At 43.8% G+C, this 25,157-nt stretch overlaps 1 protein-coding gene, 1 long non-coding RNA gene and 1 pseudogene across 10 annotated transcripts in view; 2 read left to right on the forward strand and 1 right to left on the reverse strand.

Moving 5' to 3' along the window:
- LOC147105233 (high mobility group protein HMG-I/HMG-Y-like) overlaps positions 1-25,157 on the forward strand; it is a 134,019-nt gene that overhangs the window by 11,525 nt on the left and 97,337 nt on the right. For 5 of the 9 annotated variants that reach the window (XR_015081716.1, XM_086011388.1, XM_086011384.1 and 2 more), the window contains one exon: positions 23,287-23,337. Coding sequence is in view for 5 of the 9 variants with exons in the window: in XM_086011388.1 (XP_085867514.1) it covers positions 23,287-23,337 (51 nt within the window). In the remaining 4 variants the exon portion in view is untranslated. Of the gene's footprint in view, positions 1-18,829; positions 18,948-19,220; positions 19,311-19,428; positions 19,584-23,286; positions 23,338-25,157 lie in introns of those variants that run through there. The other 4 variants (XR_015081717.1, XM_086011386.1, XR_015081715.1 and 1 more) reach the window with 4 other exon arrangements.
- On the reverse strand, positions 244-19,251 carry LOC147105234 (uncharacterized). Its single transcript, XR_015081718.1, has 3 exons — positions 19,189-19,251; positions 4,079-4,163; positions 244-1,046 (listed from the first exon to the last, which is right to left on the reverse strand). It is a non-coding gene; the product is annotated as an uncharacterized LOC147105234 (long non-coding RNA).
- On the forward strand, positions 9,568-9,985 carry LOC147105235 (large ribosomal subunit protein eL33 pseudogene; annotated as a pseudogene).

Genomic DNA, 25,157 nt, shown 5'->3' on the forward strand with positions numbered 1-25,157 from the left:
GACTTGGTAATATTCATGGATAATCAAATGTTTGTAATCACAGTTGTCACAATCTAATACAGAACAAAGTAAGGCCTAGAGATAACTGTTGGGTTAAATGTTCATCCACAAATATTGACGTTAGTTTGAAATTCCTTTGTCTGCTTTTTTAGAGCAGGTGTTGAGCTGTTTGTTTTAAACAGCAGAATGTCATGCAAGCATGTTTAACATGTTTATTCACTAATAATTGGCAAGTAGTTTCCAGACTTAATTTTTATTTGTTGTTTTTACAGTGTTGGTCATAGAAAGAAAGAACTTGCATTTATATAGCACCTTTCATGACCTCTGGACATCCCAGAGCACTTTACAGCCAATGAAATACTTTTGAATTGTAGTCACTGTTGTACTGTAGGGAAACATGGCAGCAAATTTGTGCACAGCAAGTTCCCACAAACAGCAAAGAAATAATGACCAGATAATTTGTTTTTTAGTGATATTGGTTGAGCGACAAATATTGGTCAGGACACAGGGAAGCACTCCCCTGCTCTTCTCCAAATAGTGCCATGGGATCTTTTGTGTCTATCTGAGAAGGCAGGTTTAATATCTCAGCCAAAAAACAGCACCTCAGACCATGTAGCATTCCATCAATACTGCCCTGAAGTGTCAGCCTAGTTTATATGCTCAAGTCTCTGGTGTGGGGTGACCCACAACCCCTCTGACTCAAAGTGCTACCACTGAGCCAAGGCTGACATTGACACATAGTCATAGTCTTTGAGACTGCACTGTTAACAACTTGATTGTATCGGAATAATTGTGCTTCATAAACTGATATCCAAATTGTTAATAAAACAAATTCAGTTGACCAGTGCTTTAATATTTCAGATAGCGCTCTTCAGGGATTTTAATAAGATACTGTACTTGAAAAGCACCGTGATGTTTGTAGTGTTGAAAACAGAGGGTTCTTTGTGGTGATGGAGAGTAGTCCAAACATTTGGAACGTTGTATCAAGAACAAATTGCAGCTGTGTAGAAAATGCTTTTCCTATGTTTAGCATCCATCATCTGTTACTGTAATAAGACATTGGTAACAAAAGGTAAACATCAGCCATCTCATTAATGTAATTTGCAACTACCTTATTTTAATTTTTTTAATGTATAAATACTTAAGTGGAAATGTAGAGAAGGACAGAGGAAGCAGAATGGTAGTATTAACTGGAATGCAGACTTCTCAAGTATGGACACATTTGTTTGGGAAATATGGTTTTCTGAAATCAGGAAAAGGAAATTGAACATTGTATTGACACTTTGCAACTATACATTTTGAAATGCTTTAAAGGATATTTCAAAGCGTTCATATTGATATTTTGTAGTGTTTTTATTTCTAACATTTAACATCTTACAATCTTAAGTGCTTATGGCTAAAGGTACTTTTTATAAGTGAAAGCTTCCATAGCAAATTGCAAAACAAATTTAGTTCTTTGCCTTAATGTATGCAGGGAAAAATAGATACATGAGTGATTTCTGGGTAGTAATCTCATCAAGGGGTCTAAAGAAGGGACTATATCCAAAAAGTTAATCTATATTTTGGGCCAGAAATTGGTGAACGGGGCTTGCCGCGCGTGCAAGCCCCGTATATGCACTTACCCCGCGCTACTGCCGATCAGCTCCAGGGACGCCTGGACTTGGTGTTTGAAAAAGAAGAATCCCAGGCAGCGTATGACGTCACGCCGCCCAGAAGTGCAGCCAGCGCGAAGCCAGGAGCGTGCAGTGTAAGTGAGACACGCCCCTTGAGGTCTCAGTTTCACTGAATACGCCCCCAATGTTTCTGTCAAGCTGCTAAGCATTTTTACATGCAAAGCAGCAGTTTAAATAGGTTTTTGGAAGTTTTTTGAAGATTTTGGTAACTTTTATAAACTTTTTAAAATGTTTACATTATTTTGAGTAATCTGAAGTAGTTTTAAAGAGAATTAAAGCAATTTAAAGACTTTTAAAAGCCCTAAAAGAATTTTTTTAATTCCATTTATTTATTTAGCAATGTCGTCGTCATACGTGTCTTCACACTGTTCCCTTTGGGGAACTGTATGAAGTGGTGGAAGGATTTATGGCCATGATTAATGCTCATTCCGTGACCGTAACCATCTTTGAACCAGCCATTAGGGCGGTTAGTCCTATGGCGGGAGGGTTTTACGGGCTCCCACAAGCTATACAAGGAGGGGGGGCCACCCACACCCACGGACGCAAATATCCCACTGGATGTCAACCCAGAATTTAGAGCCGGAGCTCCGACTCCACTTGCCGGGACTGTCTGGAGCGGGGTTCGAAACCCTACCCTGATCTGGCCCAGCGGCGGGGATCCTACCGCTATGACAAAGGCCCAATCCGATTAGCAACGTGAAATGGCAGCATAGGGCTCCAGTCACGGGGAGGGAAAAGGCGCAGGAAACGTATGGGTGTCACCTTTTGTGCGGAGTGGGCCTTTTGCGTAGCAGTAAGCATCCCCGCCGCTGGGCCAGAAGGAGTAGGGTTTTGAACCCCACTCCAGACAGTCCCGGCAAGTGGAGTCGGAGCTCCAACTTTAAATTCTGGGTGGACATCCAGCGGGATACTTGCGTCCGTGGGTGTTGGTGGCCCCCCCCCCCCTCAGATGGGTTGTGGGAGCCCGTAAAACCCTCCCGCCATAGGACTAACCACCCTAATGGCTGGTTCAAAGATGGTTACGGTCACGGAATGAGCGTTAATCACGGCCATAAATCCTTCCACCACTTCATACAGTTCCCCAAAGGGAACAGTGTGAGGATACGTACGATGATGACCTCTTGCGCAATGCACCTCCTTGGACCCTCAGTCGCAGATGCGAGGGGGCAAGTCGTGCAATTGTTAAATTTTTCATTTTATTGACATGTAAAATGTTGGCCCAGTAATTCCCTTCCAAATGCGCGAGTACGGTCGGGGTACTTACGCATCTGGCCGGATGAAATGCCGGTTTTCAGCATGCACAGTGCATGTGGGGAAAACCGGCATTTCCTGTCCTCTGAACGAAGGGGTTCAGAGGCAGAACGCGTGCGACTGCACAGGCAGCGCGTGCGCAGTATAATTCGCCGCTTTCATTAATGCTTTCAGTGAGGTCCAGTCATTACAACTTACACATGAAAAAAGCATGGGTACAGTTGCTCCAGAGGCTGCGGAGGAAGATATTTATTATCGTGGAGCTTCTGAAAGTATGTATGTCTGTATATATTCCTTTACTTATGTGTATGAATGTATTATTTAATTATGACTTTCAGAGAAAGTAACTTATTGGAAAATCATAATTAAAAACATACATTCATACACATTAGTAAAGGAATATAAAACATACATACATATACGTAAAGGAATATATGTGGACATACATACATAACTCATTCTCACATTCCATTCACACAGCCACAATTGCTCCTTCTACCTACCGTTCTGAAAACCCTTTTTAAAAAAAAAAAAAAATTTAAACTTTAAAACTTACTTAAAATTTCTTAAAATAACTTCCCTCCCTTTCCCAAACAAAAATATTGCATTTCAGAAGCTCCACGATAAAATACATCTTCCTCCGCAGCCAATGAACAACTTTACACTTGCTTTTTTCAAGTGTAACTTCTAAGGACTTATCCTCACTGAATCCATCATTGAAATCCACAAAGTTCACTGCGCAAGCGCTGCCTGTGCAGTCGCACGCGCTGTGAATAGACCTCGGGTCTGGAAAGTCCAGCGTTCCCCGCATGCGCTGTTCCTGCTGAACGCTGGCATTTCCAACGGCCAGATGCGTGAGTACCCCGACCGTACTCACGCTTCTGGCCGCGAATTTCTGGCCCTTTATCTTTTTGGATACTGCTGGATCTGCTGTGCATTTCCAGCATTTTTGGTTTTAAATTTTAGTTAAATGTAAAAACTGGATATGATGGCCCGCATTTTGTGGTCAGTGACGAAGGAATGGCGCTCGCGGGCTTCAGTGCACAGACATGCTCTAATCTGGCGTCTATTTCAGCGCAGCACTGTCTACAGGGGATCTGTGGTATCTGTGAGCAGGGCAAGAAACCGATTCAATCAGATTGAGGAATCCTCACCTGAGACAGGGCAGTCTAAACCAGGAAGTATAAAGCAGGAATAAAAATAGAAAATGCTGGAAATACTCAGCAGGTCAGGCAGCATCTGTGGAGAGAGAAACAGAGTTAATGTTTCAGGTCGATGACCCTTCATCAGAACATTATAAAGCAGGAAATCTAAATTAGATTTAAATGATGTACAGTACGTGAAATATAGATGGGAAATACAGATGGGATTAAGGGAGAGAGACAAAAGGGACAGACAGAAAAAGTAAAAAAATATATATATTTTTTAAATTTCGAACATTAATTTTCTTCTGAGGGAATGAGACTCCAAACTAGTAAAATTATTTTTTCAGGGGCAGAGAGGTTGTTCAGCAGCAGTTACTACTTATCATGCTGTTAAACTCAGTCCTGAATGCACCAGCCCTAACTTTTTTGGCCATTTTTAGTGCAAACTAGTGGGTAAGTACAGTAAGTTGCATTCATTTCAATGCTGAGTCTATCAGCGAGGACTGCAATAGTGCATCCTGTGGAGGAGCAGGGTATCTATGACGGCAAGTTCCGGATTTGCACATTTAACTGCGCACGTGTGGACACCAGAAGTTGCTGTCCAATTTACCCTGTTATAACGGTGAGCACTGTTAGCAAAATACGCCCCATTAATAATAGATTACATTTCAATTTTTTTGAAGTGAAATTTGTGGTGATAGTTTATGTTTTTTTTCTATTTTCTTCTGTGAGGAAGCCTTTCCTGATGGTGTGGCAACATTTGGAACCTGTCTTGTGTGTGTGAATCCGTGCCCTGTCTTGCCTGCCGGTGTATTAAAATGCTGGCACACTACATCACTTATACAAACCCATAATTAAAACAGCATTTGACGGATGGTATAATCTATTAATGTATCCAGTTTTTACATTTACAGTGGCACTTGTGGCGGGGTGGGGGGGGGTGCGGAGGAAATACAAATAGTACCTTACATAGTTAGTAGATGATACAAAATGAAACAATTAAAACTGTTGATGTCACAAATGCTACAGCGTGCAGTTTAATATGCTGCAAAAGTTTAACCATTTCCATTCAAAGGCTACATTCCAACTGCAGGAGTTCCCTGAATGCAGTATAAAACTATGATTGGTTTAAATAATGTGCACTGCACCTTTGTTAGTTTACTATATTCTTGAATTGTAATATATATAGTTTCAAAAAGTAAATCCTTACTACACAAGTAGCCAAGGCACGTCATATGAACATTTCTAATCTTTTTCAAGGCAAAACATTGGTTAGGTTCCACATGCAGAACTCAGCTCTGCTGTAAAACCGCAATACAGCAAAAGTATTCTCCCTAGACATTTGTGTTTTTGGCAATTATATGTGTGTCTGTGTAATACATACACACACAGGCACGTGCACATGTGTAGGCGAGAGGGAAGCAATTAAGGATAGTATTTATTCAGTCTGGAATGGATGGAATTCCTATATATCAAGTGTAGTTCATTCCCAGTACCTTTGCATAAAGTGCACAGACAATAGGAAAATGTTAAAACTTGAGACTGGACAGTGCGGTGGGTTAGTACATTGTCCTTTTTGTTTTTATAACCTGGATTTGATTCCAGCTCTCACAGCTGGGATGGAAGTCTCCTCTCTCTGCTAGCTGTAAGGGTGTTGTGAAATGAATTTGAAAGTTTCAACCCAGCTCGTGGAACATTGAGACCCACAGTACATAATAGCATTAATTGCCAAACTTACATAGAAGTGGCAAGTCTGGTGAGAAAAGTCAGGAAAGAATTGCATTGGTGCAGTAAGAGTTGCTAATCTAAATTTGGGGTTTAAACACTTTGTTGAGGCAAAATAGGGAGACCTACATCGGCCTATCTTATACAGTATTTTGGTTCACCAATGCTTGTATCCAATCTGAGTTTCCAAAGCAGAAGAGTTTCTATTCTGCTGTCTTGTCAACCGTCATCCCGGACTTCACAGAGCTTAAACAAATTGTCAAAGAAAAGTGAACCTAGCAATTGCTTTAAAATTAATGATTTTTCTTTTTATTTAATTTTATTTTGTTTCATTGGTGACCAAAAAAGTATTAAAACTTAAGATATGAAAAATAACAAAATTAATCTTCCAACAGGTACTTTCAGCCAGTCTTCTTCTTCCTTCTCTTCTTAAGCAGTCCCTCGGAACCGAGGATGACTTGCTTCCACATTAAAAATGAGCTCGCATGTGACTGATGAGTCCAATGCGGGACCTGCAGTCTCTGTCACAGGTGGGGCAGACGGTGGTTGACGGGGTGGGTGGGTGGGGTGCTTGGGTTGACTTGCGCTGCCTGCGCTTGGCTTCCGCTTGCTCCCGGCGAAGAGACTCGAGGTGTTTGGCGCCTTCCTGGATGCTTCGCCTCCACTTTGTGCGGTCTTGGGCCAGGGATTCCCAGGTGTCGGTGGGGATGTTACACTTTTTCAAGGAGGCTTTGAGGGTGTCCTTGAAACGTTTCCTCTGCCCACCTGGGGCTCTCTTGCCGTGCCGGAGCTCCGAGTAGAGCGCTTGTTTTGGGAGCCTCGTATCGGGCATGCGGACAATGTGACCCGTCCATCGGAGCTGATTGAGCGTGGTCAAAGCTTCGATGCTGGGGATGTTGGCCTGAGCAAGAACACTGACGTTGGTGCGCCTATCCTGCCAATGGATTTGCAGGATCTTGCGGAGGCAGCGTTGGTGGTACCTCTCCAGTGCTTTGAGGTGTCTGCTGTACATGGTCCATGTCTCTGAGGCATACAGCAGGGTGGGTATCACTGCTGCCCTGTAGACCATGAGCTTAGTGCCGGGTTTGAGGTCCTGGTCTTCAAACACTCTCTCTTCCTCAGGCGACCGAAGGCTGCACTGGCACACTGAAGGTGGGTTGGCTGGGAGAGCGATATGACAACATTACTAGAGGGAAGTAAATGCACTTTATTTTGTAATTATATATGGTGCTGCTCATGGTGAATTAGAGGATACACTAAAATTTAGAGGAATTACCACTATACACATGACTTTTAGCATGGCATACGTAGCTATTTTGCTCTTTTGGGCAGTGACATGCCCATCATTCCCATAAGAATTAATATTTCATACTAGAGCCCACCTGCACTAAATAAGTCATAAACTCCAAACATGCCTCATGCAGGCTCACATCCTGCATGGGACAAAGGTTGCCAGCTGAACAGCATGATTCATGCCGGTTGTCATTCTATTGCCCAGTGAAATAAAATAAGCATTGGATTAAATATTAAGAATGAAGCATTCAAAATAACATCATTCATTCCTAACCAGGAGGGGGAGGTATGAACTATATTTGGCCAATAGAAGGCCCACTTTTTTTTGCTCCTACGGAATCTCCTATTAACTATAGACTTCATTATTATCCCCTTCATTATGCAGAGGCAAAAACAAATGTTGCTGCCACTTACGTAACAATAACATTTGGAGGGTTGAATTGAGGCAGTATAATTTTCTGTCTGTGAGACACTACTGAAGCCCTGTCCCTCAGCCGCCTTTGTTTTTATTTTTTCTTTGGATGTGGGTGATGTGCTACCATGGCCGCGTTTATTGCCCATCCATAGTTGCTCCAAGAAGGTGGTAGTGGGTCACCTTTAAACTGTTGCAGTCCTTGTGGAAATGATGCTCCCACAATGTTGTTAGGTAGGGAATTCCAGGACATTGTCCCAGCGAGAATAAAGGGACAGTGATGTAGGTACAAGTCAGAATGGTGTGTGAAGGAAGTGATGGGGGTCGATTTTCCTGAACCTGTCGGGAAGAAGGCGGGACTTCCCCTTTCGGGTTTTTGACCTGCCTACTTCGATGTCCGGCCAATCCGCGCGATTTCCCCTTGATTGACCTTGTTGAGGCCGCCCAGCGGGCTCAGCAGGCCAATTAAGGGCCACCCAGCAACAGGTGACGTCACAGACTGCAATTTCATCTGTCAAGAGTTCTTGACAGATGAAATATCAGCGTTTCACAGCTGTTTGAAGCTGTGAAACACTGACACTCTGAGTTCTAACATGAGTCCTTCTGCACAGACTCAGTTAGAACTCTCACCGGCACTCAAAGCTGAAGTCTGTCACTTTTGACAGATCACAGCCGTTCAGCTTTAAGTTCCGGGTGAGTGATGGACTCCCGACGGCTACAGGAGGAAAGGCTGTTAAGGTAAATACAGGTAAGTAAAAGTTCTTTACACACTTTAGACACCCCAAACACACTTACCTTTACACTCATGCACCCACCACTCACCTGTGCGCCGACATCGCGACCCCTCCAACTCCTTCAACCCGATGGCCCGCCTGCTCTAACCTGGCGTGGTTTGGAGCCATCGGGAAACCCACACGAAACTCCTCAAAATAGGGATTAGACTAAAAACTGTTTGTTAACTACCTGTTAACAGGCAGTTAATTGGCACTAATCCCTTCCCGCCTGGTTTCGGTGGGTCCCAGTGCGCGGCGGGTACCCGCCGCCCCTGAAACTTACGTGGGGCGGGGTTTTGGGCAGGATGGTGTCGGGATCCCCAAATTCGGGATTTCCCCCCCCCGCCACACGCCTGAAACCCCGCCTGACGGCTCCAGGAAAATCTAGCCCATCGTCTTCCCACAACATTGCTGCTCTTGTTATTTTCGGTGGTAGAGGTCTCAGGGGAGGGAGATGCTGTCTAAGTAATCCTGGTTATATGATGCAGTGCATTCTGTAGATAGTACATATAGCAGCCACAATGCATTGGTGGTGCAAGGAGTAGATATTAAGTTCAGGGGCACCAATCAAGTGAACTGCTGTGCCCTAATGTTGTCAAGCTTCTTGAGTGTGCTTGTGGCTGCACTCGTTCAGGCATGTGGTGAGTATTTCATCGCACTCCTGACTTCAGCCTTGTAGGTGCTGAAGAGGCTTTGCGGGGTCAGGAGGTGAGCCCCTCACAGGGTACCTAGCCTGTTTTACTCTTGTAGCCATGGTATTGATATGGCTGGCACAATTCAGCTTCTGATTATTTATGACCCCCCCCCCCCCCCCCAAGGTTTGATGATGGAGGACTTGGTGAAAGTGGTGCTGTTGAAGGTCAAGGGAAAATAGTTGGGATTTATCTTGTTTTGTGGTGTGAATGTCACCTGCCATTTGTCTACCCAAGCATGGATGTAATCCAGCACCTGCTGTGGGCTGCTTCATTATTTTGCCTTCAACAAAATAAGAGGGAAGTTCTTCAATACAGCTGATAGTGCGGTAATGATGTATTGGGGCAATGTAGTCAAGAAGATTGGGTTGCCAATCCCAAGGTTTAATATACAAAGACAACTGAATTTTAGTAATTACGCAATCAATTTCCAATTCCTGAGCTTTTCCTTGTTGATTTGTGGATTGTGTTATGTTGTTACTAAAGATGCCATTGGCTAGTAGCCAAATACATATTGCTATTCCTCTTCTGCAACCAGATGGCTTCCTTAACAACCAAACAACTTGGTTGCTTAGCAATTCTGCATTCCAACATGAGGATGCTGGAAGGTGCATTAGCATTGGATTCTCGGGCAGGCTATTCAGCTGCCCTGCGCGCTCTCGCAATGCCTGGAAGACTGTGGTGCAAAGCTGTGTTTACTGGCTATAAACGAGGCCTTCGAAACCAAAGAGAGCACACTGCTCTCCTGAAGATTGAGGGGGTTTATTGCCGTGATGAAACAGAATTTTACCTGGGCAAGAGATGTGCCTACGTCTACAAAGCAAAGAACAACACTGTCACTCCTGGTGGTAAACCAAACAAGACTTGTGTCATCTGGGGTAAAGTGACTCGTGCTCATGGAAACAGTGGCATGGTCTGTGCCAAGTTCAGCAGTAACCTGCCCGCTAAGGCTATTGGGCACAGGATTCATGTGATGCTGTACCCATCAAGGATTTAAAGCACAGCTGTACATAAATTGACAATACAGGAAACTTTGTGATATCCGGCACCGACGGGACCGGCGTGTTGCCGATCTATCAAAACTGCCGGACATACAAAGTTAATGTTGAAGCATACGGAGGTTTTCATCTCCGTATCTGACAACAAACACTGTTGCTTAGCAACAGCTTCTAAAGAGTCGGCTGCAGCTGCAAGCGTCTCTAGCTGAAGCTGTTGCTATAGCTACAGACCTTGCAGTGCCTGACTGGGGAAAAAAAAAGAACGAGAACTAAAAAACCTTATAGAAAACGGCTCCTGATTTTTGCCGTTAGATCGAGTGTTCCGGACATACAACCTCCGGATAAACCAAAGTTTCCTGTAAATAGTAAAGTGGTCTTAAAAAAACACATGCATTATGATGCTCTGTGGAGACAAGGGAAATGTGACTTGCTCAATGCAATACATTTAAATAGTCCGCTGCTAAAGTGACATTTTAGTGCAGGGCACACAACTGATGGAATGGAGTCCAAATTTGGACCTCCATGTTTTTTCCCCCCCTTGGATCGCCCAAAGGTTTTAAATTGAGTTTGGACTAACTAGAAGCTCTCAATTTCACACTGCCCTCTTTCCCAGAACTTGAGAATTGTTGATTGCAAGTGTGCTTCAGCATCAAACTGAGTATTTTGTGTAAATAATTTTCTAATTCATTCAGGCATAACATTGCATTGATACAGTGTCTTGTATAGACCTCCAGGACTCTGGTGGAATGATTATGCAGCACTTCATTATGTTCTCATTTATGGGATGCCTCCACCAAGCTTGTATAACGCAAATTTTTTTTCCTCTTGCCTTTTGTGAGTTAGAATTCCGGCTTTTTTTTCCCCTTGGGCCATACACTATGGCTGATCAGATGTCCGACTCCAAGGTCTTTGCTAATGCTGCTTCCAGCCTGGTGTTAGGAGACACCTGACGTTGGCTCGGGGTGACACTTTAAATGTAACTTTTTCCTCTTGTGTATGGGGAGACTTCTAGATGCTGCTTGGCACTTTCCCACAGCAACATGACTTGAGACGAGGAACTTGGCAGAGAAAGAAAGACTTGCATTTATATAGCACCTATCACAACCACCAGATGTCCCAAAGTGCTTTACAGCCAATGAAGTACTTAAAAAAAAAAAAGCGTAGTCACTGTTGTAATATAGCACGCGGCAGTTAATTTGCACACAGCAAGCTCCCACAAACAGCAATTTGATAATGACCAGATAATCTGTTTTGGAGATGAAACCTGCATCTTACCATTGGTATTGGTGTGGATTGATTCTCGAATGCATTGTGCCTCATCATACAGGAAAATACCTTTTTTATAGTCTAGAAAATAATAACCAGAGTCTAGTGCCATTGAATGGTAGGGTACAGGATTGATTTCTTTGAGTTCCTGGCCCCAGCTTTGCTACTCTAGTGGAGGGTGCTGAGTAGAGGCTCCAGTTACAAAACTACAATTTTCAGCAGCCTTATGCAATTTCTCACATGTATGTCAATCCAGAATAACTCTGCTTGTTTGGTAGAAGTTTCCCAACTCCCTAAAATAAATGATTGGGTTTGGTGCATGTGGAGGCATACAAGGAACGGGGGTCTGCTTATCGGAGAAACTGGTGACTCTAAACCCATGACAATATCTAGGGCAGACCCAGAATTTGTACAGGAAACTCTTTTTTAATCCGGCACTGACGGGACCAGCGTGGTGCCGGTTTATCAAAAAGTCTGGATTACAGAGCGGTATAGTAAAAGGTACGAGAGCCCTGTACACAGCCACAAATCCAGGCTTCCTTGTTGCTTAGCAACAGGTGCAGGAACCCCGGCCACAGACCAAGCATTCCTGTTGCTTAGCAACAAGTGCAGGAACCCCGGTTACACAGCCACAGATCCAGGAACAGCCACTAATATGAAGTAAAACTTACCTGAACCTACTCCTGAATTTTGCCGGTTAACAGAGACTTCCAGTTATTTAGGTGCCGGTAAATCGAGAGTTTCCTGTAACAGTGTTATTTTATGATGCATATCCAAAAGTGACTGTATAATGGAATCATAGAATAGTACAACACAGAAGGAGGCCATTCGGCCCATTGAGTCTGTGCTGGCTCCCCCGAAGAGCAATCCAGTCAGTCCCACTCCCCCACTCTCTCCCCGTATCCCTGCAATTTTTTCTCCTTCAAGTATATATCCAATTCCCCTTTTGAAGGCTACTATTGAATTTGTATCCCAGCACCCTATCAGGCAGTTGTCATGTAGCTTACGAGCTATATACAACTTTCAAAGGTTTTAGTTGTATCTTACTCAACAACAACCATGATGCTTGGTCATTTCTTGGTCTCACTAATTGTGCAAAGTGAGCATGTTTGTTTTGATTAACCAATTTAACATTTTGCGGCTAAAAGATTTAATACAACGCAAATGGAGCAAGTTAATATTAGCAGAGTGTAGGCAGAATCAGGGATTCTAGTGGCTTCGTGGAATGAGCTGTTCCTGTTGTTTTTACAGAATCTGATTTCTTCCATGACACCTGGTAACCCCCCACCACATTAAGTTTCCCAATTGAACTAACTGTGAGCAGTGTCCATCCACTTCACACGTCTGGGTGGAGTTTGCACATTCTCCCTGTGTCTGCGTGGGTTTCCTCCGGGTGCTCCGGTTTCCTCCCACAGTCCAAAGATGTGCAGGTTAGGTTGATTTGGCTATGATAAATTGACCCTTAGTGTTAGGGGATTAAATACGTGGGGTTACGGGGATAGGGTGGGATATGTGTCAGTGCAGGCTCGATGGGCCGAAATGGCCTCTATCTGCACTGTAGATTCTGTGATTCTGTGACATGAGCCTATAAAACAAAACTAGAAGCAGTTCATTGCTTACTTGCCATGTTCGTCAGGGAGATCTAAGGGTGGGGAATGTAGGCAAGTAGTGCTGTAGGACTTAAGGTAACATTGTAGGGTTGTGCTATATCTGACTTTAGTGCCCAGGGCTGTAACTAGGTGGAAAGAAGCCTTGTCTTCTGTGATTCAGAAAGAACTCTGAGATTCCTGTTTAAGTTTAAATTAACAGGAAGTGGATTCTCGTAAACTGACCATGGTTGTTGAAGTCTCTTTTCAAATAAAGCAATTTCTGTCAGTCTTGTGGCGGAATGTTAATCAATAGTATAGTAGTACTGTAGGTGGATGTGTTTTTATAGTGCAGTTAAATGCATTTAAAACACCACACATGCTCACAGCTGGAATAGTGAGTCATTGGATGTTTCCCAGGAAATGATGCAATGCTTTAAACAGCTTCCATTTGTTTGCAATTAATTCATCCCAACTCACATACCTGATGATGTGAGTGCATTATGATCCATCTTGGATAGTGGAATTTGTAGACGTATCAGTTTAATGAACCTCCTTTTTAACAGAACAGGCAGTCACTGCCGTAACAATACTTTTCAGGATTTTTACCATCTTTCAGTGAAATATTTTGTGCAATAAATATATTCTCTACTGCACCAAAAGTCTCTTCTGTTATGAGAAAACTTTATAAATTCTGTGTCCATCATTCCTGATTACAATCTTGCAATGCTTAATAAGCAAGAACAAAACTGGTACTAATGCTTTAATTGGTACTTTTTTATTTTTAAAAAACACAGAATAATTAATTGTGACTTCTGTAAGGCAAGATCCAATAAGAAGCATTCCATAGCTTTATTTTTTTATGTAGGAATATCTACACATTTTTTTAAGTTATGTCTTTAATTTAACTGATCTCTCCAACCTAATTGCAAGCCCATGGACATGATATCATTTCAGTCTGTTGTATAAGCTTATAATCTGTAACGGTCAACGTGTATCGAAATATATGCAGCGTGGGAGTCAGATTTTTCTTTTCCACTTCTCGTGCCTGCTTGTGGAAATGCATGAAGCCACTTTGGTGTATTTTACAGTTAACTGGAAAGATCCCAATAGAGTGGCTTTACAGAAGGAAATACTGCACAAGCAGTTACTGTTGTTTTGTCTACTAGCATCTGCAGGGTTTTAGCTGTGTGTAATATCTGCAAACATCTGTTAATTAACCGATTCTATTTATAACTTAAAATCATAGAAATATAAGGAACCACAGAACCTTTCTTAATTCAACTCAAAAAAACAGTATTGTCTTGTGCACTTTTTGTTGATGTGCTCAGAAATCCTGCAGTAGTTCAAGAGGAGTCTGCTAGTACAGTTTACCTTGTTTAAGTGTATATATAGATGTTGTTGTTTTTGAGTTCGTTCCTAGTTTTTTGTGCACTTTTTTTTTTAAAGTCACCTTTTTTCCAGTTTTCTCTCTCGTCCTGAAGACACCGATTTTTGATTGGGATCCAGCACCATGAGTATGAGCAACCCTCCAGTACCTCACCTAAGTGCCCATTCTTTGCCTGTGAGCCTAGACGTTGAATGTTGGCAGGCTATTTTGACTCTGGAGAATTCACCGATGAACCTGGTCTTGCCCTCAACTGATTTCTTAGTACAAGCACGTTCCAGTATGAGTCACTGGAGAGAATTGGGTAGGGAATCTTGGCTTAAATTTCACATAGGATCCTTATAGACAGCAGTCACGAGACATTCATCCCATAAGTCTGGGCTGGATTTGAACCACAGTCTCCAAGATGAAAGACCAATGTATAAACCACTGCACTACACTTTCCCAACAGAACCTTTCTTAAATTAACTAATTCTTTGCATGAACTGAAAAGTATATTCTTGGGTGAGTTAGATGTGGCAGCAGCCTCAGGACTCTGCCAGGCAGGAGGGGGGATTCCAATCCCCTCCAGCCTGTGGCTGAATCTGTCCCACTCCCTAATTTTACATGGCCCGTTGGCTCTGCTTAATTGATCCCTCCTAGTAGTAGCCAAGAATGACATTCTCTCTGACTGTGACCATGGTGTTATCCCTCCTTGGCTTCCTTAACCTATATGCAGCATTGACGCATTTGACCACCCCATTGCCTCCTCACCATTCTCCAGCTCCATGGGACTTGCTGGTTCACCTCCTGCCTGTCCCAGTGCAGTCAGCACATCTCCGGAAATGGCTTCTCTTCCTGCCCCCTTGCCATCACCACTGGAGTCCATCAAGGATTTATCCTTCTCCCCTCCTCTTCCTAATCTATATGCTGCCCCTCTGATACATCATCCTCTGGTGCAGAGCCAGCTTGCATATATATGCTGATGACTCATAGCTTTACCTCTCTCCCATTCTAACTGAATATTGGGAAGACTGAATCCATAGTTTTCGGCCTGCCACAAATTCTGCTCTGTTGACACTAACGCCGTCCCGCTTCACCGACTAACGCCGCCCCGCTTCACCGACTAACGCCGCCCCGCTTCACCGACTAACGCCGCCCCGCTTCACCGACTAACGCCGCCCCGCTTCACCGACTAACGCCGTCCCGCTTCACCGACTACTCCTTCAAGGTGGATCAGACCGTACATAACTGTGACATCATGTTTCATTTTGATCTGAGCTTCAAATGTTACGTCCTATCCATCACCAACATCACTTATTTCCACCTCGTTGTCTGCCTCTACTCCATCTGAGGCCGTCCATCACTGGAACCCATTACCTATGCTTTTGTTGCTTCTTGGCTCGATTTTTCATTATTATATAAGATGCTTTCACACTACTTTAAGCTGACTGCAGATATGGTACTTTGCTCATCTTAAAGTATAAACCAAATGATCTAGAGTAAACTTCAGCATCATAGATGCATAAATATGGACCATTGGGTTACAGGCACCGATTTAAAATAAATGCAGGGAATCGGTCCCACGTGTTTGGTTCATGGTGGAACCTAGCAGCAAGAGAGGGACTGGCTCTGCTAAACAGAATGTAAAAAGGCAGGGTGACATATGGAAGTCATGCTCTTGGGAGGAAAAAAGATCAAAAATGAAGTATAAAAGTGCCTCAGAAGTATTGCATTGTTGTACACTTCCTATACACATTCCCTTCATAGCAGTGTTAAAATCATGCGCTTGTCCCAGCTTGCCATTAAAAGTGTCAGTAACACTAATTAGCAATAGCAGTACTGAAATATGACACAAATTCCTGTTCCAGATAGGTAAAGGAAACACAGTACTTTTCTTTATGTTCTTTGTGTATTCTAGTATGGATCTGCTGTGCTGTCCAGCTGAATCCTGATAAAGCTGCAATCAATTTGCCAAGTAGGGTTCTGCTAGGACATGGTTCCTACCAACTCCAGATAATAACAGCTGGCATTCAGATCCTGATACCACAGTCCATTTATTTATTCAGCAATTTATTCTAAATAATATCAAAGAAGATTTTTTTTTTTAACTTTTTGCTTAAAAGTGATTGGTCTTTGAAAATGTGCTTTTGTTGAAATTTGTCTTTTATACTAAGGGCTAAAAATTGAGTAGTGCCCCAATTGGGGTGCTAACTTCGCCGGGGCTCTAAAAGTAGTGCCCCGGAAAAATTAGCGTTCCCCACGCCGGAAATTGAGCGGTTGCACCCCAAGAGGGAAGCGGGGTGCTACTGGAAGCGCCCCGCATCCTTCTTGGGGCGCTATGAGTCAATATTGCGGCGTTATGTGCCGCAGCGCCGCATGCTGCGGCACGTCGCGCCGCGGTATTGCAGGCCTTCCTCCCCTTCTTAAAGGGGAGGGGCCTTGTGCAGCGCGACCTGGGGCCCAGCTGGGCCCCCGGGGATCGGGAGTGCAGGCAAAAGAGCCCGGCACTCGAGAAGTGCCAGGCTCTTGGAGCGCAGCCAGCACTCCATGGAGGGGGCGTTTCAGGAGGTCTGGGACGGGAGCGCAGGCAGGTGCTGGCAGGCGGCCAGCAACAAAAATGGCCGCCCCGCACCTCGCCTTTAAATTGCGCCTCCCCGGCCACAGGTACGCCCCCCTGACCCCGTCGGACATAGCGTCTGGCAGTAAGTCAGGGGGCGCTCCCGAAGATCGTGGCCGGGGCGCTGCCGGTTAGCGCCACCACTAATCTGCCGCTGAATTTTGCGGGAGGCGTGGGCAGTGCCGCGCCTGGGCGCTAGTTGGTTTGCGTCCCGTTAGCGCCCTCTTAAGGCGCTAACGGGAGGTGCAACCAACTGAATTTTCCCCCTAAATGTTTAAACACTCGCGACCTGGGAATATTTTATGTTCGATCATATTTAAAGAAGAATGTCATTTGATTAGGAATGGAAGTGCTTTCAATGTACAGATTTTACACTATGTATAACTGTTCCTTTCTGGGGAGAATGGCTTCCCAGTGCCACTCCTAATTAATTTTCAGTTGGGTGCCAGTTGTTCTGGGCTCTGCTGTACAGTGCAGAGTCTAAGTGTAGAGAAAACCAGGGAGAGGAAAGTCTGTCAGATTAATATTTATCAGTGGGTTTATCATAAAGATGTAAGGAAGATAAATTTTAGGGAAGAACAGTTCTGAAGGGAGCCTGGAGAGGACAATTTTAGCAGTAAATTAACAGACTTTGTGAAGTAAGTTTATTCTGTCAGTGAAATCTCAGAATTTTCATAGAGGTTATCAATTCATAAGCACATGCAAATGCAGGAGACTATCTCTCGGCCTCTACTTTCAGGAACTGGTGGCCTGAACCTGACAAGACCCACCTTTTCATACATGCCAACACTGAAACCTGGGCAAAAGTTGACCAATAGCTTAAAAAATAAAGCTGGCACTGCCACCAAAAAGCTGACAATTCAAGAACGGCCCTGATTATAAGCCTACGACATGTGAAAACAAGTAGTTGCATGGACTTTGTAACTTAAGCTGTCGGTATAGCCAACATTCCTTCACTTGTTTTGAAGGAAAAAAACGTACTGTACATGAAAGCCTAAAGCGGAAATCCAAATGTTGAAAGCACAAGATTTATGATACATTTTTAGGTGGTCTAGAGGCATGCTCCCTGAAAAATTTTGAATTTTACATTAAAAATGATGCATGTTGGTTAATTTTAAGCATCTTTATATACTTACTGATTTATTTTCCTTTTTCTTTTAAAAAAAAAAGTGACATTGATCAGACCAACCAGACCATCATTTCCACAAAATTTACCTGAACAGTCCCCCTCTCACATTCAGCACCTCTGCTCCAGTTTGCAAAGCCACTCTACCCCCACCGGGCGTATTACACAGAGATAGTGCACTCCATCTAACTCTTCACCCATTCACAATGACACTGTCTCCTCCTCCAGCCATCCCAGTTCATACTGGCACTCTTCTCCCTCCTCACTTCAGCCTGGTACTCTTCTCCTGCATGCTGCTTCCACCTCCCCCATTCAAGCTGTTGTTCTTTCCCCTCCCCTCCCTTAGTTCATGCTGGCACTCTCACCAGCCCTTTCTCTAGTTACCTTCTTTGGTTACCCCATCCTTCATCTTCCAATTTCCCTTCATTGCCACCCATTTTTGCCTTCTCTCTCTCTCTCCTGAGTCCTGCCACTCCATACTGTAGGCAGCAGCTCCTATCCTCGTGACAATTCCTGCCTACAGTATGCAGCAGTGGCAATCTCTTTCTTTCATTAACAACAGGACTCTTGAAGGAGCAGCACTAAGGGAACCAGATCACACTCAATTTTTTTCAAGAAATGCTGACCGTGCCCTCAAAACACTGTCTGTGTAAAATACAGGCAGTTAGCATATTCGCATTTTTGTGGCTCCATAATAACAGATAGGTTGGGTCACCATTTATTCTAAAGAGAGAGAAAGGGTGGGGGGGCGGAACAGAAATTTGACTTGTGCCCAAACGGGTGGCAAGTTAGCAGAACAGTTGCTCTGAATGCCTCCCCATGCTGGCCTGAGAAACATTCATTTGTACAGAAGTGGTGAGCTGCGGGTGCCAAACAGCGGTCCCAATGCAGCTCTCCATTAGGGCCTGAAGAATTCCATCTGGTTCCGATGCCGGACTGGCCCGCAGGCGGGTCATGGGCAGAGGGGCTTACGGCAGGCTGACCACATGTCCCGGTTTTCCGGGGACAGTCCCCGGATGAGGTACTGTGTCCCTGGGCAAACAATGTCCCTGGAAGAGTCCTCGGTTCAAGAAACACATCCCCGAAGTGCCCCCCCCCCGGGCAGCGAGTGTCTTCCGCCCCCCGCCCGGCCAGTGAGTGTCCCCCCTCCCCCCGGCCAGTGAGTGTCCCCCCGGCCAGTGAGTGTCCCCCCCTGAGCTGTCAGTTTGCGGCTCTAAGGCTAAATTAAAACAACAACTTGTATAATGGCCAGAGCGACTCACTGCACAGGCGCAACTGGGCAGTCTTTCCGCACATGTGCCGGTTGTTGTTTGAGTTTTCAGCTGATCTCGTGCTGCTGGATTGTCGGCGCCGGAAGTGCCTGGGAGCACGGCAACCGGAACGGGTGAGGGCGAGGCCGCGAGGGAGGGCCCGGTCACAGTCACTGGGGAGGGGTTGCTAATCCTAGATACTGCGTGGAGGGGGGCTGGTGGTGGGGAGGGTCAGGAGTTACCTCAATCAATGGGAGGCGGGGGCGGAGGGAAGTGGTCAGGTGTCACCTCAGTCACTGGGGAAGGGATCAGGTGCACCCTCAGTCACTGGCGGGGGGGTCGGGGTTAGGTGTGACCTCGGTCACTGGGGTCTGAATGTGCTTCAATAGTGTGACGTCACATTCGCGGTAATTATATGCACAATTGTATTGCATTTGTAGTGTATATGTGCAACTGTTAAAATATAGGTGGCTAAAAAATTTTGCCTCGCTACGCTGCACAATCTACATTTTCCGTCCTGGTTACTTTGCTCTTCTCCCACCCCGTGTGTCCCCAGATTCGGTTTAGAAAATATGGTCGCCCTAGCTTAGGGGGAGGCAAAGCAAAGTGGGGCAAGCACGGGCCAACAGCGGCCCGCAGTATTTTTGTGGCGCCACCTCATTTATGTTACAGTACTGATTCCTGAATTGCGGTCCAGAATATAAATGCTGCATTATATTTTACACTGGAAAGTGGTGGCATATGATAAACATTCTGTTTAGGAATTCTGTATCATCTGTGTGATTTCTCCTTTCGTCAGGAATGCATTTTTTTTTGCAGTTGACGCTGTCTCATTGCCAGGTACACCACTGATGGACCTGCTTTTCCTGGGATGCATTCATCGATCCTGCATGAGCGGCTATTGTGATCCCAGTAAATCTGAAGTGATAAACCATAATGAACTAATTTAACTGTGCCATATTACATTTTATTGTGAAGGATAAGAAGCAACATTTTTTTTTAACATTCGTTAAGTTTCTTGCTTCATTTATGTGGATCAAACCCTGAACCTGGTTAGATTACACACATACATTTCCTGAGAATACTTTTTGTATGCGACAGAAATTGTATTATGGCATAAACCTTTTGAAAACCTTTACATGAGAATTTGTTTTCAAAGCCAGGTTATATATATTTTTTTAAATCACATTTATGAATGGCGGTTGCTAAATGTGAACTATTTACGTTGGAACCTTTTTTATATAAAAAAATAGCTTGGTTTGTTTTTGTTTTGTTAAAGAAAGTGCCAACTGATGCATATCTCATGGAATTTCGTGGCCATTTGCCTGACACCTCTGGTTTGAGATCTGGCAGTCCGTAACATTCCAATCCTCTGACCAGCATGTGTGGTTAAGTTCTTTGTCCATTCTTTATCAAGCCAGTTGGTAAAGCAACTCTCCTCCCTTCACCACCCCACCCGCCCCCCCGCCAACTTTCTGTTTGCTCATGCAAGAACCACAAGCCACCGTGGAATCTGTGACCTTGGTGACTAACATCCAGGCCTAGAAAAGGGGTGGATTGTTGAATTTGTTTCAATCCCACGATGTGAAAGAGTTTAAAAAGTAAAGTTGCTGATTGCAAGTTCCTTGCTCATGAAAATAGTCGTAATATTACATAGTTGTACTTTTTCCTCTTTTAAGCAAAATCCTTTTATATTGTATTTGCGCACCATCGTTAATAGAAATTGAATGTGATGCACAGAAGAGCAATTACTCTTCGTTTCTCTTTCATTTTCTGTCACCTCTGTGTAACTTTTCCAAACCTTTATGTAAAGTGGAATATTGTTTGTATGTTGGAGATGTAAAGTTTTATATATCCCACAATTTTCTGAGAAATTAATTGTTGAAAGGCTGTTCTGTAGCTCTGATGTTCATGAGGTGGATTAATTCTCTTGGTCTAGACCAAAACCTTAATGTGGACTGCTGCTGTGATCTACCCCAGTGATACATGGTTTGTAAAAATTCACCACTTTTTGATCGCTTCTATAAAATGTTGGGCGTGCCATGCCCTACAGAGCAGTTTTGTGGAACATAGGAAAAGGAGTAGGCCATTCGGCCCATTGAGCCTACACTTTTTTCCTTTTCTTCATTCTCAGGCTGAGGGAAGCAGTGAGTAGTGGTGAACGGTTGTTTATCAGACTGGAGGGAAATACACAGTGGTGTCCCCTAGGGGTCGGTATTAGGACCACTGCTCTTTTTGATATATATTAATTACCTGAACGTGGGTATCGGGAGCATAATTTCAAAGTTTGCAAATGACGCAAAGCTTAGAAATGTAGTACACAGCAAGGAGCATAGTTGCATACTTCAGGAGGACATAGACAGAATGGTGAAATGGGCAGACACAGGGCAGATTAAATTTAATGCAGAGAAGTATGAAGTGATGTATTTTGGAAGGAAAAATGAGGAGAGACAATATAAACTAAATGATACAATTTTTAAGGGGGTGCAGGAACAGAGAGACCTGGGGGTTCACAAACTTATATAGCTTTGAAAGTGGTAGGACAAGTTGAGAAGGCTGTTTTTAAAAAAATAAAAAAAATCATACCAGATACTTGGCTTTATGTATAGAGGCATAGAGTACAAAATCAAGGAAGTTCTGGTAAACCTTTTATAAATCATTGGTTAGTCCTCAGCTGGAGTATTGTTTGAGCACTGCACTTTAGGAATGATGCCAAGGCTTGGAGAGGGTGCAGAGGAGATTTACTGGAATGGTACCAGGGATGAGGGACTTCAGTTATGTGGAGAGACTAGAGAGGCTGGGATTGTTCTCCTTGGAGCAGAGAAGGTTGAGGGGAAATTTAATAGAGATACCCTGTATTCAAAATTGAGGGGTTTTGATCTAGAGAAACTGTTTCCAGTGACAGTAACCAGAGGACACAGATTTAAGATAATTAGCAAAAAAGCCAGAGGTGCGATGAAGAGAAATTATTTTACGCAGCAAGTTATGTTCTGGAATGCACTGCCTGAAAGGGTGGTGGCAGCAAATTCAATAGTAACTGTCAAAAGGGGATTGAATATATACTTGGAAAAGGAGACATTTTCAAGGCTATGGTGAAAGAGCAGGGGAGTGGGACTAATTGCATAGCTCTTCAAAGAGCTAGCACAGACACGATGGGCCGAATGGCATTCTTCTGTGCTGTATGATTCTATGATGTGGGCAATGCTGGCAAACAATGTTCCCCCTAATAATTATGTTGGGTGTGTGGCCCCTTCGCAGTTTCGTGCACGGGCAAAACTTAACATTGAAAAAGCCAATCCCGGGCTGCACGGGACTGGCAGCGAGCTGAGCGGCCGCGCAGCTTAGAGGGAACATTGCTGGCAAGGCAGCATTACTTGCCCATCCCTAATAGTCTTGATAATGGAAATCAGGCAGTTGGTCAGTTAAAATGAAGCCAATCATTTGCCCCCTCTGATCCCGCCGCCTTCTCGCCATGCCCTGATCTGAACCTGCTGCTTTGAGCAGGCAAGCAGGACACCCGTAAGGAAGGCAGTGGGGTCCTTCGTTAAGTATGCAGATCGGGTCGGATGATGTAATCGGGACCCGATCTGCAATTTTAGTTGAAGGCCAAAGCGGGGGAGCAGTGACAGCTACCCTGTCAGGCTGGACCTGTTGGGAAGGGGATCATGGGTCAGCATATAAGATCCGGCTGGGTTCGAGCGAGTCTCCGAAACATTTATTCAAATGGCTCGCACACACCGTACCTGTCCTCCCTTTAAAATTGGGGCCTAAGAGTCAACCACATGGTTTGGGATAGAATTTGCGTGTATCCCAAGGTAGGTTAAGGCTGGCAGGTTACCTTCCCTGAAGGGCATTTTTGTTATCCTTGCGGTGATTGTTGAAAGGTGAAGGAAAAAAGCTGCAGAATGCAGGAGGTGTTGAATATGTTTACTTGTCACATAAGTCCCCTTTAGTAATATTTCCCCATTACCCTACTCACTTAATTTGCTATCTTAGTAAGACTCCTGGATGGAGGTAGACAGCAGCACCTGTAGAATGTGTTCTAAAAATAGATTTAAAAATAAACTTGATATGCGCATTCTCGGTTTTCATACCTTGTTTCTTTTCCAGAAATCCGGTGGTGCAGGAGGTACGAAGCCCAGAGGTAGACCCAAAAAACTGGTAGGCTAAATGTTTGTTTCTAATATTATACATAGTGCTGGGTTGAACAGTCACTATATATTGGATGCCCAAATGTTAACATTGCTGATTGTGACTTCAAGGAAATTGGCAGCATTATCAGGATCAGCAAAATTGCAGTCACCAGCATAAAATTGCTCATGGCATTTTCACATTATGCCTGTCTTTCACTGACATTTATGGTGACGTGATACATCCATATGATGTGATCATGAGACCCACAGATTTTATTTGGCAAACATTAGGAGTGCAGTTAACCCATCACTAATTGTATAGAAATTTTACTTTAAGGTGATGTGTAATATGCCAAGCTTATCTATAGTTTTGGTGTGAAGATCTTCAGATATGATATTTGTAAGATAAATTGGCCTGTCTTAAGGCCAATGAAACACTTGCTATATTTTGGATTTTGTGATATGTATTTACATATAGGGAGTGGGGCAGGGCAAGAACCTATATTAGACTTTTATATTCCTAGACTGCCTATAGGTCTAGGGAAATTCCTGTCTCCCTATGACAACCTATTTTAAAAAAAAAAAAAAAAAAAAAAAAAAAAACTTTTTAGCTCACGCACTGTGATGCTGGAAGTAACACTAATATAAGCAGTAAAGCTACCCTAGCATCGGGGGTAGTTTTTATTTTTGTGATATCGATTCTTTAGACTAAATTATACACTTAAAAAAAAAATTTTATTTAAAATATTAACACTAATTTTGTTTAACCTGTTGCCCTACTCTCCATTTTTCCAATTTTTTACTTAAATTATACTTTTTTAACCTATCCTTTCTTTCCTAACATTTTCCCCCTTTTAAGAAATAAAGTTTAAATTCTTTCAGTTTCCTTGTTTCTTCTTTCATCTTGCTTCTATTCTCCATTTTGGAGGTGGGAGTAAGTTTTTTAAAAAGGTGTATTCAGTGGCAAATTACAACTTTAAAGACTGGTTTCCAGGTCAGACAAAAATCCCAGATGTGAAAATTAACGGCCCAGAAATTCGAGTCGGGGTCTTGCCGCGCGTGTAAGCCCCCGATCTGCACTTACCCGACGCGCCGGCCGTTGAGCTTCAGGGACGCCTGGAATTGCTGTTTTAAAATGTTGACTCCCGGGCAGCGTCTGACGTCACGCCGCCCAGGAGTGCAGCCAGCGCGAAGCCTGTAGCGCGCTGTGCAACTGAGACACGCCCCTTGAGGTCTCAGTTTAACAGGACACGCCCCCAATGTTTCTGCCAAGCTGCTAAGCATTTTTACATGCAAAGCAGCAGTTTAAATAGGTTTTTGGAAGTTTTTTGAAGCTTTTGGTAACTTTTATAAACTTTTAAAAACGTTTACATTATTTTGAAGAATCTGAAGTAGTTTTAAACAGAATTAAAGCAATTTAAAGACTTTTAAAAGCCCTAAAAGAATTTTTTTAATTCCATTTATTTATTTAGCAATGTTGTCGTCATACGTGTCTTCACACTGTTCCCTTTGGGGAACTGTATGAAGTGGTGGAAGGATTTATGGCCATGATTAACGCTCATTCCGTGACCGTAACCATCTTTGAACCAGCCATTAGGGCGGTTAGTCCTATGGCGAGAGGGTTTTACGGGCTCCCACAAGCTATACAAGGAGGGGGGGCCACCCACACCCACAGACGCAAATATCCCACTGGATGTCAACCCAGAATTTAGAGCCGGAGCTCCGACTCCACTTGCCGGGACTGTCTGGAGCGGGGTTCGAAACCCTACCCTGATCTGGCCCAGCGGCGGGGATCCTACCGCTATGCCAAAGGCCCAATCCGATTAGCAACGTGAAATGGCTGGAATG

Source organism: Somniosus microcephalus, chromosome 18 (genome assembly GCF_052327205.1).
Source record: "Somniosus microcephalus isolate GS21.2 chromosome 18, FLI_Smic_1.0, whole genome shotgun sequence".
NCBI lineage: Eukaryota > Metazoa > Chordata > Chondrichthyes > Squaliformes > Somniosidae > Somniosus > Somniosus microcephalus.